The sequence below is a fragment of the Gracilinanus agilis genome, chromosome 1, assembly GCF_016433145.1.
Source record: "Gracilinanus agilis isolate LMUSP501 chromosome 1, AgileGrace, whole genome shotgun sequence".
NCBI lineage: Eukaryota > Metazoa > Chordata > Mammalia > Didelphimorphia > Didelphidae > Gracilinanus > Gracilinanus agilis.
Genome location: NC_058130.1, coordinates 476,486,692 through 476,504,489, shown reverse-complemented (window position 1 = coordinate 476,504,489; position 17,798 = coordinate 476,486,692). Strand labels below are relative to the sequence as shown.

At 34.6% G+C, this 17,798-nt stretch overlaps 1 protein-coding gene across 1 annotated transcript; it reads right to left on the bottom strand.

Moving 5' to 3' along the window:
* Window positions 1–1,880: 1,880 nt before the first annotated feature.
* Window positions 1,881–14,558, bottom strand: LOC123231634 (serpin B6-like). Its single transcript, XM_044657915.1, has 6 exons — window positions 14,388–14,558; window positions 13,666–13,803; window positions 12,246–12,363; window positions 8,060–8,202; window positions 5,159–5,314; window positions 1,881–2,285 (listed from the first exon to the last, which is right to left on the bottom strand). The coding sequence occupies exons 1-6, from the start codon at window positions 14,556–14,558 to the stop codon at window positions 1,881–1,883; spliced, it is 1,131 nt and encodes a 376-aa protein (XP_044513850.1).
* Between the last annotated feature and the right edge of the window lie 3,240 nt (window positions 14,559–17,798).

The following is a 17,798-nucleotide window of genomic DNA, read 5'->3' as shown; positions in this document are numbered from 1 at the left end:
TCCTTAAGAGAAGTTCAGGAGGATTCAATCTTACACTTAACACGTGGAATGTCCTGGTCATGAACCAGCAGAGCTCCTTCAGTTCCCATTCACAAACCAGAAGACCGAGCCCAGCTGACTGAGGTCTCTTTTTAAAGGGGCCTCTTTTGCATCACTTCCTGTGGTCTCCTCTTAGTTTACATGTCCAATCACAACAGATGCTTTTCTTAGGACTGCCCATGAGGCAGTCAGTAAATTCTAATTTGTTACTCTAGCACACATAGGTTATAGACCACCCAAAAATGGAGATGTTTTCACCTTTGATGATTAAATCTAAAGATGGGCAGTGTAGATTTAATCTTATCATATAAGCTGGATCTCACTTTCCTCATACTCTAGTATGATGAATCTCTACTGATGACCTTTCACAGCTTCTTGGGATATAAAACTGTTTCAACTCTCTTTTGCTGGTTCTGCTGCTCCAGAATTCATTTTGTATCTATATCCCTTTTTGATCTTTTCTATTGAATACTTTTTTCAGATTTTGTACCTATTATCACTCATGTAGTTGCAATCTCTGTATATATTAGTCTGATTCTCTATTCTTCATAAGTCATTTTATGTGACTTTCTAATTTTCTAATTTTCTTTCTTAATTTTTTTAAATTGTTAAAACATTTTCATGTGAGAACCTTGTTCTTTGAAACCCCCAGATTGACCCTTGTCCCAGACTAAAGAAGCTAAATTGATTATGAGTAGATTTTCCTATTCCTAGACTTTTTACCAGTCCTGAAATATTGAATTTGTAAGAAGGTACTTAAACCTTAAGTACCTCTTAATCACCCTAGCTAAGATTCACTGATATAATCTTATCTTGAGTACCTATTTTGTCTTCTTAGTTACTCCTATTATATCTAGACTGCTCCCAAGAACTCTAGTCTTTGCCTAGATCCTCTATCCCAAATTTTTTATGTGATCAGTCATTTACATAAATGTCATACATTTGTCAATGTCAATATAAACAGTCAGTTATCTTTCCTATACTTCCTACAGTGATCCCTCACCTATCATGGGAGTTATATTCTAGAGACTCCTGCAATAAAGGAAAATCCACAAAGTAGCAGCTATGTATTTATTTTATTATTTATGTATATTTTAAGGTTTTATAAACCCTTCCCACTTTCCTATAAACCTTTTCCACACTCTTAACCTTTCCCACATTCTTATAAACACTGAGCCAATCAGTACCCAGGATACACAACACAGTGCTGTGGTTGGTCACCTTTAATTCTGTCAGTCAATATTGTGCAAAGTACAGTCTCACATTGGCAAACCTGCACGGGTGGTAGTGGCATATTCTATATTTCCACTGTGTACAGTATGGTATTCGTCCACAAAATCCCACGATATAGTGAAAACGCCATGAAAGAGAATTTATATATATATATACCCATGATACAATGAAGCCATGATAAGTAAACTGTGATATAGCAAGGGACAACTGTATAGGACCTCAAATGTTGCAGTTCAGTGGAAATTCTCAGTAATGGCATCTTTCCTAGAATAGTGGTCATCCCAGGGCATTTGGCTCTGAGTTTTGTCTGTGATCAAAGTCTTCCTGATTTTGATTAAAGATTCATTCAATATAACTACTCTGGTAGTTATGATTTTTTTTAGGTTGAAACATGTAATGGGGAAATATTTAACAAAGTAAATAAAAATACTTTAAAAAGAAAATATAACTTTCAATGCACAAAAAAACACATATAGTCCCAAGTTGAGAATTTTATTTTTAGATTCTTAGCACCACATTAAAAAGGATCCTTCAAAATATAGGTACATTAAGGTCTAAGTAAAACATAATAACATGAAGCTGAATCCACCAAGGATAATGTTATCTCTTTATGGAGAGGTCACTTCTCCAATAAATACTATTTTATTTGTTTGTTTCTCTATGAGATAAAAAATGAAGGGATGATCAGCTTTGAATTCAAGACTCATTCTCTCAGATCTAGTCATCATGACTGCTGAAGTAGAAGAAACTGCCACAGTCCCTTCTTCATTAACTTCCACGTAAGCCTTATGTATAACCTTGGATAGACATAGGTCATTCCTGGCTGACATCTTGGAAAAGTCAGCCTTAGCTTTATCAAATGCATCTAACATTCCCAATTTTTGAAGAATGATTTCTACATCCAAGTGCTCTGCCAGTATAAATTTAGGAAGGAAAACTTCCACTTCGATTTCATTCATCATCTCTGGGTTTATCCAATCTACCAAGTTCTCAGAAGTAAGTCTTTTTTTCAGCTAGAAATAAAAAAGTTTTATGTTGTTAAATCCCAAAAGATTTAATTTAATTATTATACCAATATACCTTAATTACTTATCATATACAAAATTATTTTCTAGTTGTGAGGTTTCCAATGACAAAAAAAGTTTATATCTTTAAGGAGCTTCTATTCAATGTACAACCAAGCCAAACACATTCTCTCTCTCTCTCTCTCTCTCTCTCTCTCTCTCTCTCTCTCTCTCTCTCTCTCTCATATACGCATAATCATACACACACCATTTAGTTAGAAAGTAATATCTCTCTTTTCTGTGCTTTCCCTCACAGTACTATAGTTCAGAGCTGGGAGTAATCTTAGAGGCTACCTAATATGAGAAAGTAAAAGGAATATTGGCTATAATAATTAGTTGGATTTGTTCAAGCCTCCATTTTCCCAGGAGTTTCTGATATGTAGCAGTAGTCCTTGGTGACTATAAGCTAAACTTGAAAAATAGGAACCTACCAACTGAACCCTGACCTCTTACCAGAGGTCAGTTGTGCCTACTGAGCCTAGACTGAGAGCAATCCTGGGAAACTTTCCTGATAAGACAATCATTATCTCACTAAGAGAATAACTATTATCAGCCTATCTTCTTCAAAGTCACTCCAAAGAGTTACTGTCAAGAACTTGCTGTTGCACCCTTTCCCTCAAGCTACAGTGTGTTTTCTTTTTTCTCCTTCATCTTGATACAATAAAAAGATGCTAATTCCTGTATCTAATAGGCTTCTCTCCTCGGCAGAGTAATTCTGGAATGCATGCTGTTCTGCTGAGAATACAATAAACATGCTCTTTGCCTCTCTCTCAATTTCTGGTGTCTTTCTTTCTTCTATTTTTTTTTTAATTAAATCCTTACCTTCCATCTTGGAGTCAATACTGTGTAAAGGCTAGGCAATGGGGGTCAAGTGACTTGTCCAGGGTCACACAGCTAGGAAGTGTCTGAGGCTAGATTTGAACCTAGGACCTGACTCTCAATCCACTGAGCTTCCCAGCTACCCCCTTGTGTCTTTCTTTCACTTAGTCTGACTCTGGTCTTGTGGAGTTGTACACCCAGAAAGGTAGTAGGTTGACAAATATAACTCTAAATTTTACAGATGAGGTTGCTTCAGATTTCATAGGTGGTAAGAATTACAAACAAGGGTTTGGTCTCCCAGCTTTGAATACCTCTCTGCCTACCTTACCTCATAATCATCAAATTTCACTTAAAAGAAGACATCCATACTTGCCCTAAATCCTTCTAGTTTAGCTCAGATTACAGGTTTCATTCTTTTAGTGCCCCTTTTCATTACTGCCTTCTGCACCTAAATTTATTTGGCATTTTGTAGTGTTAGCATTTTCTTCAAGGAATCCCTGAATGGACTCATTCCCAGACTCTTTCCCAGAGTGTTTAAACAAAGAAGACCAAAAATAAACAAAAAATAGATAAAGATCACATTAACTATAAATTGATTTTGTCTCTTTTCTAGGACCGAATTAAAGAAGACAATCAAACCTAAAGTACCTTTTCAATCCACTTAGCCTCTGCTTATTGCATCTTTCCCAAGCTTTTATGACTCCTGACTATTGGGACTTGCCCAAAAGCTTCTGGGAACTTTAATGTAGCCTTGCATATTGCTCCCCTTCTCTTTCCTAAAATCTATTTAAGACTCAAGTCATTCCTTACAACAGCCCTTTAAATCATTTAAGGCAAAGATTATTCCCATTTTGCAGATGAGGAAAGTGACTCAAAGAAGTTCCATGGTTTCCTGAGAAGGTGAAATAATTTTGTCAACTGTTCATTTGACAATGCTGCACTCAACATAACCTAATGATGGACTTTTCTTCATATTATATATTTGCAAAACTGGGTTAGCTCATATTTATGAAAGGAGCTCCTTTTGAGCAAACAGAGAATCAGTTTTGATTCTCTAGAATTCTAGCATGGGGTTCTCTAGATAAGCAGCCAAGGGAAAACTGTTCTGTGCTTGCTGCTGTCCATTACCTAGACTTCCTTCCTCAAAAATGTCTCTAGACTTTGGTGATTTCCCAAAATACCTCCAACTTTGTTTATCTGGTTCCTATTCAGCTCTGCCTGCTTCACATAAGCAGATTCTGGAAACTCCCCTTCCCCTCTAGCAATTTCAAACCCAGAAATGCTATTAGAAGCCTTCCAGTTACCTTTAGCCTCTGGTGGGTCCTGATGCTATAACCTTTCACTGTCAGTCCCAATTCCTAGTGAATTGATACCTAAAACACCAAAGGTTCCTTCCCACCTCCATTACAATTCCCTAACTTACAAAGAAATCATTGTAATCTCTAGTCTTTTATCTAAACAGCTAGATTAGTGGTGGTGAACCTTTTAGAGACCCCTGTGCCATGCCCCTCCCCCCCCCCCCCCCCCCCTACCCCACACAGGGGAGTGAGGAAGCACTCCCATTGGGCTGCTGGGAGGAGGGATGGGTGAAGTGAGGAGTGTCAGTGAGTGTAGAGATGGGGAAGGGAGTGGCCCAAGCACTTCTGCTCCCCTCCAGCTCTGCTGCCAATAAGCTGCCCACCTTACCCCCTGTACGCTCCCATTGACTGCTGGGAAATGGGGATGGGGATATGAAAAAAATGTCATCAGGCATGGTGGAGAGGAGGAGGGGAGCAGCTCCACATGAGTCCCTCTACCTTTCTAGTAATGAACTGGGGGCGAGAGTAGGTGGTACATCTGCCCACAGAGAGTGCTCTGTGTGCCATCCTTGGCATGTATGCCATAGATTCGCCATCATTGAGCTGGAACAAGATGATTCATTTTAAAAGAACTAAATTATAGTATTTGAAATTCTATTATAGTTCCTATAGCAAGCAAGTAGCACACAATAATATGATTCTTACCATTTTTAAATGCTTATTTTCAACTGGAAGCAAAATGACCATGTCCATATGTCCTCCAGCATAAGGCAGAACTAGAATTTGAGTAGGTATATCTTCTATGAAGGTCATGCTAAATGTAGATCTCTGATACATCATTTGTACTGGTTTCTGCTTCTTCTAAAAGGAGATTAATGAACATGAAACTGAATTGGGGGCAACTAAAGGGAGCAGCTAAAATCAATACAACTTACTAAAAAATAAGAAGCATATTTGTCTGTTCTTGAGTACTTACACTGTAGGCCCTTTAATGACACAAATCAAGTATTTACAAAGTGATACTTTAATACCCTAGGGCTTGTTTCTTCATAAGGAAGTGTTATATTTATTTATAGAAAAAATGCATCTTTTCTTCCTGCATATGACATAGAGCTGCTACTAACAGGAACATATGAAGAAAAACATTTCTAATATCAAAGCAGTATTTTGGAGTCCCTTACTTTTCTTTTTCCTTCTTAGGGACCTCTCTCTCAATTAAGATAAATAATATTCTCTTCTCTTCTTCATCCCCCCACCCCTTCCTCTTATAAGAACAAGGAAGACCCAAAATTCGGGTAATTCTCATTTAACCAAATGTTTGTTTAACCTTCAATATGAATGAGTTTCACTCAGATTGCACTTATAATTTAAGTTTTATCTGACCGTAGAATGAAAACTTTATCCACAGTTAAAGAAATTTCAAATCTTACCAAAATTTAGAAGTCATAATTAAAAAAAAAACAAAAAACAAAAAACACCTCCAGAACCTTTTACCTGACTCAAAATACACAATCCCTACTCAAAAGCCAATAAACCTTTTTTAGTGCTAATTTATAGAGGAAATGGAAAGAAGAGACTAGTTCTTACTTTCCACTGTCCCAAGACTTCCAATTATATACTATATAATTTTGGGGATATTTTACATTATTCTAATTAGCATTTAATGATATTCTGATTCATGTCTTATCTCCAAATGAGATCCTAAAAGTCACTAGCTCCTTTATTACTTTTTATTGTTGATGAAGTTTCTGACAAAACAGTGTACTGATAGAAAAGATTTCTTTTTTCATAAAACTTTCTCCATTCAACACCAGGTACTTAATAAGTGCTTAATATTTAACTGCAAGGTACTTAAATGTATAATGCCTTCCTTGAACATTTACATATATGAAATACCAACCCACTATCTTCCCGAGTGTCTGACTCCACCTGACCAGTCGAACTTGAGTGAAAGACACTAGAAACTGAGGAAGAAGCAAAGGGTATTTTAATGTATTCTCAGCTGAAAGAGCATGAATTCAGGAACCCCTCTTCTAAGAAGAGGAGCCTATTAAATTCAGAAATTAGCTAGCTTTTATTGTCTAAAAGAAGAAGAGAAAAGAAAAAAAAATAAGATTATTGCTTGAGGGTCAGGATGTAGCAGCAGATTATTGTCAATAACTCCTTGGAGTGACTTTCTGGATCTTGAGGAAATAGCCCTATAACAGTTATCTTATCTGGATATCTCTTGAACCCTTCCTGGTGAGATAACTGCCATCTTATCAGGAAAAGTCTAGGGGATTATTCTCAGTCCAGGCCCTGTTGATGCAATTAGGTTAGGGTTCATCTGGTAGGTCCCCATTTTTTAAGCTTAGCTTATAGTTGTAAAGGATTATTGTTATGTATCATACATTTGTTATGTATGAAAAAAATGGAAGCTTGAGGAAATCCAACCAATTATTATACTTAGTATTCCTTTAACTTTCTCAAAATACACATACACACACATCTCCATTCCACAAAGTCTAGCCTTTGTTCCACCTTTTATTATTTGATGATATTAACTCACATTGATCTCTTTGCTCTCCTTTTTGCTTTGATCTCTTGCTTTATAAAATAGGAAGGTTAAGTACTTTTCTAGTTTCTGGACTGTGTGTTATAATTCTGTATTATATCAGAATATATATAGAAAAGATTGAGGTGGAGCCCTCATAGGGCAAAAGAGGATACAGATGAATAATAGTAAAGAAAAGGAAAAGAGTAAAATTTAGTTGAGTATAAGAAAAAAAAGCTGACTTCTTAGGCAACTGACAGACTATTCTAAACTTTAGATAAAAACACTGAAAAGGAATATATATCCCCCTATAGGGTGCTATCAAAAGAGTCCAGAAGAAAGAAGAACTGGACAACAGAAAAACAAAGATAGTCTAAATGGGGAAAATAACAGTTCTTTCCAAAGTGTGTTTTTGCCCTTCTCTAGTGTTTTCCTTAAATATTATAGACAAATATGTCCTCATTTCCCAGAGCAAATTTTATTAATTTATCAACAGTGCTGAAACATTAAAAGAATGCTTTCTCTTTCATGATTTATCATGGCAAGGTTTTAAAAAACAAACATACAAGGAAATAAGGAAGATGTCTTTTAGAGGTTATTGTCATTAGAGAGGTCCTAAGGATTTGAGTGAGGAAACTGGCTGGGCTAAGAGGTAAAATGAAGGAAAAGAGTTGTATGATTGAATTCTTTATAATACCATATATGTATATTTTATAATACACATATGTTCATATATGTATGTATAACTGTGTATATATATGTTTATATAGTCTGATATAATAAAAGCATTTATATATGCATACATACACACACACAAAGAGAGAGAGAGAGAGAGAGAGAGAGAGAGAGAGAGAGAGAGAGAGAGAGAGTTCAGACTGAAGGAGAGTCTTTCTGAGGGGAGAAAGAGAAGGATGGAGAAGGGAAGACTAGTTAAGGGGGAAAAAAGGGAGAAAAGAATTAGCTGTATGTGTTGTTAACCCTTCTGTATTTTTAGAAAAAAGAGAATATGCTGATTCTTTCTCATTGTCTCAGGTGCCCCTTAGGTTCCTAGAAATTACAAAATTGTTCCTTACCTCACTAATTTTGAACATCTTTTCTGCTGTCTTGGCTTTGTCAAATGGTTTTTCCCATTTTCCATTGAAGTAGATAGCATTTACAAGAACCAGATTGGTCATTATATCAATGGAATCATTGGCTAGCAATTCTGAAATCTTACCTTTAAAGGAACATTAGAAAATATCAGCATAATTTACATATCAATAATAAAAACAACAAAAATCATAATCACATCAATAGATGTGTAAAAAGCTTTTTAAAAAATTCAATGTTCATTCCTATTAAAAGTGTTAGAAAGCATATAATATAGTTTTCCTTAGAATGATAGGTAGTATCTATCTAAAACCATCACCAAGCATTATCTGTAATAGGATAGGCTAGAAGCCTTTCAAGTGAGATTAGGGGTATAACAAGGATGTCCATTATCACCACTGTAATTTGATATTATTATACTAGAAATACTAGCTATTGTAATAAGAGAAGAAAAATAAATTGAAGTAATTATGATAGGCAATGAAGAAACAAAACTATCACTCTTTGCAGATGATATGATTGTATTCTTAGAGAATCAACTTGAAAAAAATTAACAACTTTAGCAAAGTTAGAGAATACAAAATAAATCCATATTTTAGCACTTCTATTTACCACCAACAAAGTCCAATGGCAAGAGAAAGAAAAATAAATTTCATTTTAATTAACTTTAGATAATATAAAATCCTTACTAGTCTACCTTTTTTTTTTTAAACATTTATTAATACTAGTCTACCTTTTAAGATAAAGCAAGACACTATATGGACACAATTGCAAAATTCTTTTCACATGGATAGAGACAGATCTAAACAATTGGAAAAATATTAATTGCTCATGGATAGGCTGAGCCAATATAATAAAAATGACAATTCTGCCTAAATTAATCTACTTATTCAGAGCCATGCCAAACTGCCCCAAAATTATTTTATGGAAGTAGAAAAAAATAATAAAATTCTTGTGGAACAACTAGAGGCCAAGAATATCAAGAGAATAAATTTTTAAAAATATGAAGGAAAGTGGCCCAAAAGTACTAGATTAAAAAATGTATTACAAAGTAGTGATCATGAAAACAATCTGGTACTGACTGAGAAATAAAGTGATGGAATAGATTAGGTATATAATATATAGCAATAAATGAGTATAGTAATCTAGTGTTTGACAGATCTAAAAATCTAAACTTTTGGAACTAAAACTCACTGACAAAAATTGCTGGGAAATCTACAAAGCAGTTAATCAGAAATTAGGTATAGACAAATATCTCACACCGTATATTGAAATAAGATAAAAATGGGCACATGTTTTAGACATAAAGGATGATATCATATTTAACTTAGGAGAGCATGAAATATTTTATCCATGAGATTTACACTTAAGTGAAGAGTTTATGACCAAACAAGAGCTAGAAAGCACTGAGGGATATAAAATGAATGGATAATTTTGGATGGAAATTTAAAAAGGTTTTACAACTAACAAAACTAATATAGCCAAGATTAGGAGGAAAGTGGAAAAATTTTTATGGTATCTCTGATAAAAACCTCATTTCTCAGAAAATATAGAGAACTCAGTCAAATATGCAAAAATTATTCATTCCCCAATTGGCAAATCATCAAAGGATATGATCAAAGCTATCTGTAATCATATGAAAAAATGTTTGCAAATTAAAACACTGGGAGGTACCTTCTCACACATATCAGATTTGCTCATTTAACAGAAGGACAGCTAGATGGTGCAGTAGATAGAAGACTGGGTCTGGATTCAAGAACACCCAAGTTCAAATCCACCCTCAAACATTCACTAGTTGTGTGACCCTGACCAAGTCATTTAATCCTATTTACCTCAGTTTCCTTATCTGTAAGATGAGCTAGAGAAGGAAATGGGAAACCACTCCAGGATCTTTCAAAAAAAATGGAAACCCAAGTTGGGGTCACAAAGAATTGGACACTACTATAATGACTGAATAACAAAATATGAAAGAAAAAGAAAATGACAAATGTTGGAGAGGATGTGAAAAAATTGAGACATTAATTCACTGCTAGTTGTGAACTGATGCAATTGTATTGGAAAGCAATTTGTACTTGTGCCCATAGGGATATAAAACTGCATAAGAATTGGCCTATCAATACTACATTAGGTCTGTACCCCAACGAGATCAAGGAAAAAGGAAAAGGACCTATTTGTATAAAATATTCATGATAGCTATTTTTGTGGTTGCAAAGATTTGGAAACTGAGTAAATGCCATCAATTGGGGAAAGGTTGAACAATCTGTGGTATATGATTGTGAAAGAACATTATTGTGCTATTTCAATTGGACAGTGGAATTCTTTCAGAAAAACCTGGGAAATCTGAATGAACTGTTGCTAAATGAAACAAACAGAACCAGGAGAAATATTGTACACAGTAACAGCAAAATTGTATGATGACAAACTGTAAATGACTTAGCTATTCTCAGCAATACAACTATTCGAAATGATCCAGAAGGACTTAACATGAAAAATACTCTCCTCCTCCAGAGAAAGAACTGATTGCCTCTGATTGCAGACTGAAGCAATACTTAAAAAATAAAAATAAAAAAAAACCCTTTATTTTTGTTGTTGTTTTTTATCTGAGTTTTCTTTTGCAACATGGTTGATGTGGAAATGTTTTGCATGATTACATATGAATAATTTATATCAAATTGCTATCCTTTTCAAGAAAGAGGAAGGTTAAGGAGGAAGGAAGAGAATTTGGAACTGAAGTTTTCTTAAATGATGTCAAAAATGTTTGTTTATATGTAACAGAAAAAATTTTTAATTTAAAAAGTACATTAGGAAATGTTTAGCATAAATGCAAACAGAATGACACCCAGAATATATGCATTAACTTATGTAAAACACTTTACAAACCTTAAAGCAGTCTATAAATTCTAGTTGTCATCTTCATCATCAGTATAATAACAGTAAAGATTCTGGAAGGACATATACTAAGTAGGTTTTCATTCTTCTTAAGTTAAACATAATCACTCATCTTCATATAGAACTCTCTAAGCAGTGATCTGCAAAATCTATTCATTAAATGATATCAGAAAGAATTAATGATATCCTTTCTGTTTTTCCATGTACTATTAAAAAGCCTCTGCATATTGTGATCAGGTTATAAGGAGGAATCATTTCCAAATAAACAGCATCCCTCCTTTTTCCTAAGTAACTTAAAATTCTCTTTACAACTCCAAAATGTATTAGCATCCAGAATTGCATTTATACTGTATAGGAAACTGAGGCTCAGAAAAGTGAAAGTGACTTGTTTAAGGTCACATAGCTAGTAAGTAACATACCTTGGCTTTGAACTCAGGTTTTTGGAATCTAAGCCTTCTTTTTTTCTTTCTTTTTTTTAAAACCCTTAACTTCTGTGTATTGGCTCATAGGTGGAAGAGTGGTAAAGGTGGGCAATGGGGTCAAGTGACTTGCCCAGGGTCACATAGCCAGGAAGTGTCTGAGGCTGGATTGAACCTAGGACCTCCCATCTTTAGGCCTGATTCTCAAACCACTGAGCTACCCAGCTGCCCCCTAAGCCTTCTTTCTACTATACTACCTTTTGATAGAAATACTTCATTTTCAAAAAAAAAAACAAACTCTTTGAGGTACCACAAATGACATGGCCCTGAAATAGTATGTTCTTTGCAGAACATGTACTTATAATTTAGAGGAAAATGAAAATGAGTCATCATATATGATCATCATAATAAGATATAGACAGCATGAATAAGAAATGCATGTAAGCATACATACTTAAAAGGAATAGAAAGGCAGGAAAATATGGTTCTACATGGATTTGAATGAAGCTGTAGTAACATTGTTGAGCTGAAAGGGAAGCTGTGGGCAGCATTATAATATGAGAAACCTCATACTCCTAGAATAGGAATGTTTAATTCCCTTCCTAAAGGAGGAATACATTATGGTTTGAAATGATCCATTCTACAGGCTCATCATTTCATTCAGAAGTATTATTAATACTACAGACACTGGAAAGCAGAGAAAGACAAAGAAAATTTAGTAATATTTAATGGACAAACTTTTACTTTTTCATTTTCATTTATTATTTAGAAAATTAATCCTTTTTATATTTTGCCAAAGAGTTATCAAAATCAATAGTCATTAGCTCTCAAATAGCTAACAGGAAATCCCACAGTCTCTTACCTTCTGTCTTTTCTTCTACCCAGTCATTGATGTGCTTTCTTGCTGCCTCAGGGGTGTGAGCAAAGTCAAGTTCTTCTACATTTGAAAAGTAGAATTTCTGACAGGATTCCTTAAAAGGCTAAACAATAAAATAAATGACATAACCAAATGTCATGAAAGTAAATATCACCAGTTTTGTAAGTAAATGTTGGATGGCTTCTTTATAATACTCAAAAATATGTTACCTAACTCCCTCCATGTATTGATCCTAAATCTTAATATCTGGCCTTGCTGAATCTTTAACCAAAGAAAGCTAATGATTTAAAAATTAGACATCAAGACTTAATAAGTCCCTTTAAGCCTTATTAGTAAAGAAATCACTTTAAGTAGCATAATTTTTATTGATACTTTTGGTTTTTGTCACTTTCATTTCTTTAAAAAAAATATTTTTTCCCATGGTTACATGATTCTTGTTGTCTCCCTTCTATCTTCCCTACCCCCTCCCGGAGTTGACAAGCAATTTCACTGGGTTTTATATATATATGTGCATGTATGTATGTATATGTATATACATATATATCACTTAGATCCTATTTCCATATTGTTCATTTTTGTAATAATCTTTTAAAACCTCCCCCCAATATACCCATATAAACAAATGATAAATCATATGATTATCTTCTGCATTTCTACTCCCACAGTTCTTTCTCTTGATGTGGATAGCTTTCTTTCCCATAAGTCCCATTAGTCCCTTGGGGTTGTCCTGGATCATTGCATTGCTTTTAGTAGCAGTCAATTACATTTGATCATCCCACAATGTTTCAGTTACTGTGTATGATGTTCTCTTGGTTCTGCTAATTTCATTCCACATCAGTTCATGAAGGTCAAAGAAATCACTTTAAAAGCAACGATAATGGTTAGAAAACTCAAAGAAATATTAACATCCCTTTGAGATACCAATATCGGCTAATAAACAAAATAACAATTTGCTATTTGAAAGTCAACACAATCAGAAACTAAAAATTCTTTTATATTTAGCATGAGAAAAGCAGGCACTCAGTTTCTAAAAGGATCCTAGGTTCACATGTTTAGAACTAGAAGACTTTAGAAGCCATCTAATTCAACCCATACATTTTGACAGAGAAAAAACTGAGACTTAGTGAGGTGACTTGCCAAAATAATAAGTGGCAGAGTGGAATTTGAACTCAGAGTCGTGCAGTGTCCACTGAACCATGCTGTTAGTCCTTAAAGATTATAGAAAAGAACATTGTATTCCCTAAGGAGTAACCAACTTTTTCAAATAGTTCAAACTATAATTTATCAATAGAAAGACAACAAATGAGAAACTCCTGCCATATGCAAGGCTTTCATTTCTCTTTACCTTGAAAATTTCATTGGTTTCCTTAAGTCTATATAGGAAGAAGTAACAGACAAGACTTACTGAGAGAAAACCACAAGTTTTTTCTCCAAAGAGTGCATTGGCAACTCTCATCAGGGGTTGAGCACCAGTTTTATTAACTTCTGCAAGAAAAGACTGGAAACTTTGGTGGACATCTGTATTTTTGCTTAAAGAAAGAACCTATTTAAGAAAAAAAATTCAGCTTCAGTACTATTTCTTTCTTAAAAAAAAAAACTAAAAGGAAATTTAATTGAAAATTCTACATAGAATGAGAGTATTTTAAAGAAAGATCTAACTATATCACTACCCTATTCAAAAATCTCCCTTGGTCCCCTGTTACCTTAAGGAAAAAAATAGAAAACTTCTCTATTCAGCACTTAAAAGTCCTTCACTATTGGGTTCCAACTTGCCTTTCTAGATTAATTATGCATTACTGCTTTTCCCAACTCTACCTCTACCTCACCTGCTCCCACACACACCCAAAGTGGCCTTTTTATTATTTCTCATAGCAAGACAAAAAAAAAAATAAGTTTATTCTGTATTACTAACCTCGGGAACTTTTCTATCTAGAATGCCTACTGCAGATTCTACAAGGTAGTTACTCTCTCAACATTTTCTACTCCATTTCCCCTTCACCTCTCTATTGCTGCTCCATTGACAAAGATCTCTTTGTAAACAGCTTCTCCAAGATGTGGTTTTAGAGAAGTATAGAAAGCTTCATACAGTTTTTTTTCAAGTTTTATTTATTTTCTGTTAAACAGTACCTGTTGGATCTGTTCAGCAGTCTCTCCTGTGGCCCCTTCTAAGACCATAGTCAGGGCATGGTAGAGGCTCAGGGGAGAATAAAACACATTTTCTTCATTCTCTTCACCAATCTCAATCTTCTTAAAGAAGTTTAAGGCAAAAGTATTGTTGGCTTCAGAAAGAGCAGGCATCCTGACACACCTAGAAAAAGAGGACAGAGATAAGCTACATGAATGAGGCACCTCTATAAGTATTCACCAATTCCATTTTCAGTCTTGATAATTTCCATCAGTAGTACCTGTTAAATAATCATAATAATAGTAATACTTATAAAGTACAAAAAACCCCAAAACAAACAAGTACATTTACAAAGAACTTTAATGTTTGCAAAGTACTTACCATGTTAACTCATTTAATTCTTACAACAACCCCTCCAGATAGGTGATATTAGAGATATCTGTCAAAAGCAGAATTCAAACTACACTCATGCTGACTTCACATCTATCCACAGTACCACCTAGCTACCTCCCTAAATAAATATGTTATATTATATCATATTACATTATGTCATGCCCCATTACATCATATCGTATTACAGTAATATATATTCTATTAGATATTCTTTTTGTATATAGATTGAACTAGATGACCATTTAGCTCCATCTCTCAAATTCTGTGATCTCTATCTCTTCTACTTCATCCCCTAACTAACTGGGAGTATCATCTGCCATTTTGTCTTTCTAATCTTCCTAGTCACCCACTAGTGAGGATACCACCACCAGTAGGGGCCCCAAAAACTACCTGTGGAGATTACTCTTTGATGATAATTCTCATTCCCCTCTTGTCCTTTCCTCACCAGAGCTCCCACAGATATCCAGAAGTTATCTGTGAACCAGTCCCTGAAGACAGATAACTACCATGGCAACATTCTGCCTCATAAACAATCCAATCAGAATTTCTGGCTCAGTTCATTCTTTTTGTTCCCCCACAAATTATGACCATCTTAATGACTTTCTTTTGCTGCTAACACATCCCTCCCTACTCATTTCTTCCTTCCTTCCCACCCAACCTCCAATCCTTTCACACAATGTCATACCATCAACAGAAAATACATGCCATTAGTGTTCTTTCTCTCCCCTAATACCTATTTGCACCAACCCTACTCCTCGCAGGACTCATTCTCCTCCTGTCCACTGTTTTCTTAACTACTCATTATACTTTCTGGAAATTTTAAAATATCACAGTTCATAAACCCAAGAACCTGAGAGAATGATGTAGGTCTCAATAATAGGAAAGTTCTAGAATTGGGGCAAAAGATAGTGAGTCAGTTTTGTATATGTTAAGTTTAAAATGTCTACTTGACTTCCTATTTGAGATTTCTGAAAGACAATTGAAGATGAAAGACTGGAGGTCAGCAGAGAGGTTAGAGCAGGATAAGTAAATTTGTGATTTTTTAGTATAAAGTATTTACCAAGAATTCATGATTATTAGTGATAGGACCTAAACCAAGGTCTTTTTTTTTTTAATTCTTTTTTTATTTTAAACCCTTAACTTCTGTGTATTGACTTATAGGTGGAAGAGTGGTAAGGGTAGGCAATGGGGGTCAAGTGACTTGCCCAGGGTCACATAGCTGGGAAGTGTCTGAGGCCAGATTTGAACCTAGGACCTCCCGTCTCTAGGCCTGGCTCTCAATCCACTGAGCTACCCAGCTGCCCCCAAACCAAGGTCTTTTTGACACCCCAGTAGATCATCTATCCACTCTTTTGCCTCTTCTTTTGTGATAAATATACACTAAATAATCTCATCTAAAAGTTACTCAGAAATCCTTTCATTCAACTTTTGCTGACTTTCTACAACTTTTCCCATGGTAAAACTTCTAAACTTTCTTTTCTTCCTCAAGCCACAAAATTCACACCTTCTCTTACAGGCTTTACTGAGCTCTTACTTTATTTCGAAGATCAAGTTTATCCCTATATGAGCTATCCTCTTCCACATCTCATACTACTCCATATCTTCCTCAACTCCACACCCTCTTTGCTCCTATTTTATTTTATTTTTTCAACATTTATTAATATTTATTTTTTAGAAAAGTCTTTGCTCCTATTTTAGATGAAGTAATGTTTCTACTCATGACTAAGGCTAACCCCTTCAACAGTGACCCATCATCACATACACTAAGATCTTCTGGTTCTACTGATTCATTCCCTCTCTTCTATGCATTTAAAAAATCAGTTTCTCCTTTGGGTGCTTTCCTTCTACCTGCAAACATACTTAGTTTTTTTCTAATCCCAAATACATACAATAACTACAACATACCAGAAATTTCTCTTCAAACTTCTACCCCTTATGGTACAATCTCATATATGCCCACTCTTTTAATATTGATCTCCAACCCCTCCCTCCATCCATCCTCTCTCTCTCTATTTCTCTCTCTCTCTCTCTCTCTCTCTCTCTCTCTCTCTCTCTCTCTTTCTTAACAAAGGGCCAAAAGAAATGAGTTCATAATGGAAAAAAGGATGGGTAGCTAGGAGAATAACATGTTTAAAATGTAGGAATAGGACATTTGTGCTACTCTATTTTTTTATATTAAAACACATTTATAAAATATAAGTTATTGGTTCAATTCCTCACTCACCATTCCTTCCCTTGTCTATTGATTCCTCTCCCTGTTCAAATATTGAATAAATCTTAGGATAAATTCTGAACCTTAAAATTCCTCCCTTATCAAAGTATAGGACCAAAATACCCTATATGGAAAATGATTTTTATGAATTTATAATATTATTAAGTAGGCTGCTTCTAATCACTATACATGAAATACCTGGATAAAAATTTCCAAAGAATACTATAATCAAAAACCTAAAAACATTTGGATATAAATGGCTCACTTCTTCCCTGATGATTTGGAAGGCATGTTAAGATCATTATCAACATATGGAAATGAAGAAAATATTTAGATATGTGAACTGATTGGTTGGATTCAGTGTAATTAGTTTTACTTATTGCATACAAGGACAGTTTTAGTCTGGAATGCCATTTCAACTCTTACCAACAATAGGAAAAATAGTAGGCCAAAAAAATGGATAAACTTAGAAATGCTCATTTGATTTTTTCCATCAATAATGTTTTATTTTTCACAATTACATAAGAAAAGCCCAATTTTTTTTGCATTTGTTTTCTAAGATTTTGAGTTCCACATTCTCTCTCTCTCTCTCTCTCTTTCTCTCTCTCTCTCAATCTCTCTCACTTATTCATCTCTCCCTCACCATCGCTGTGATAGTAAACATTTTTGATGTTGGCTATACATGTGCTATGATACAAAACATATTTTCACATTTGTCATGTTTTGGATTAAGTTACATAAAATGAAGAAAAAATGAAGAAAGGCCTGCTTTGATCTGCATTCAGACTCCTTTAATTATTTCTCTGAA

What these genes read in the sequence shown, in the direction of transcription:
- LOC123231634 (XM_044657915.1), bottom strand. Translation starts at nt 14,558, where the DNA reads ATGCCTGCTCTTTCTGAAGCCAACAATACTTTTGCCTTAAACTTCTTT. An exon ending in GGTAGAAGAAAAGACAGAAG is followed by an intron (nt 8,203 to 12,245) that starts GTAAGAGACTGT and finishes GTTCCTTTAAAG; the next exon opens with GTAAGATTTCAGAATTGCTA. An exon ending in AGATGTTCAAAATTAGTGAG is followed by an intron (nt 5,315 to 8,059) that starts GTAAGGAACAAT and finishes ATCTCCTTTTAG; the next exon opens with AAGAAGCAGAAACCAGTACA.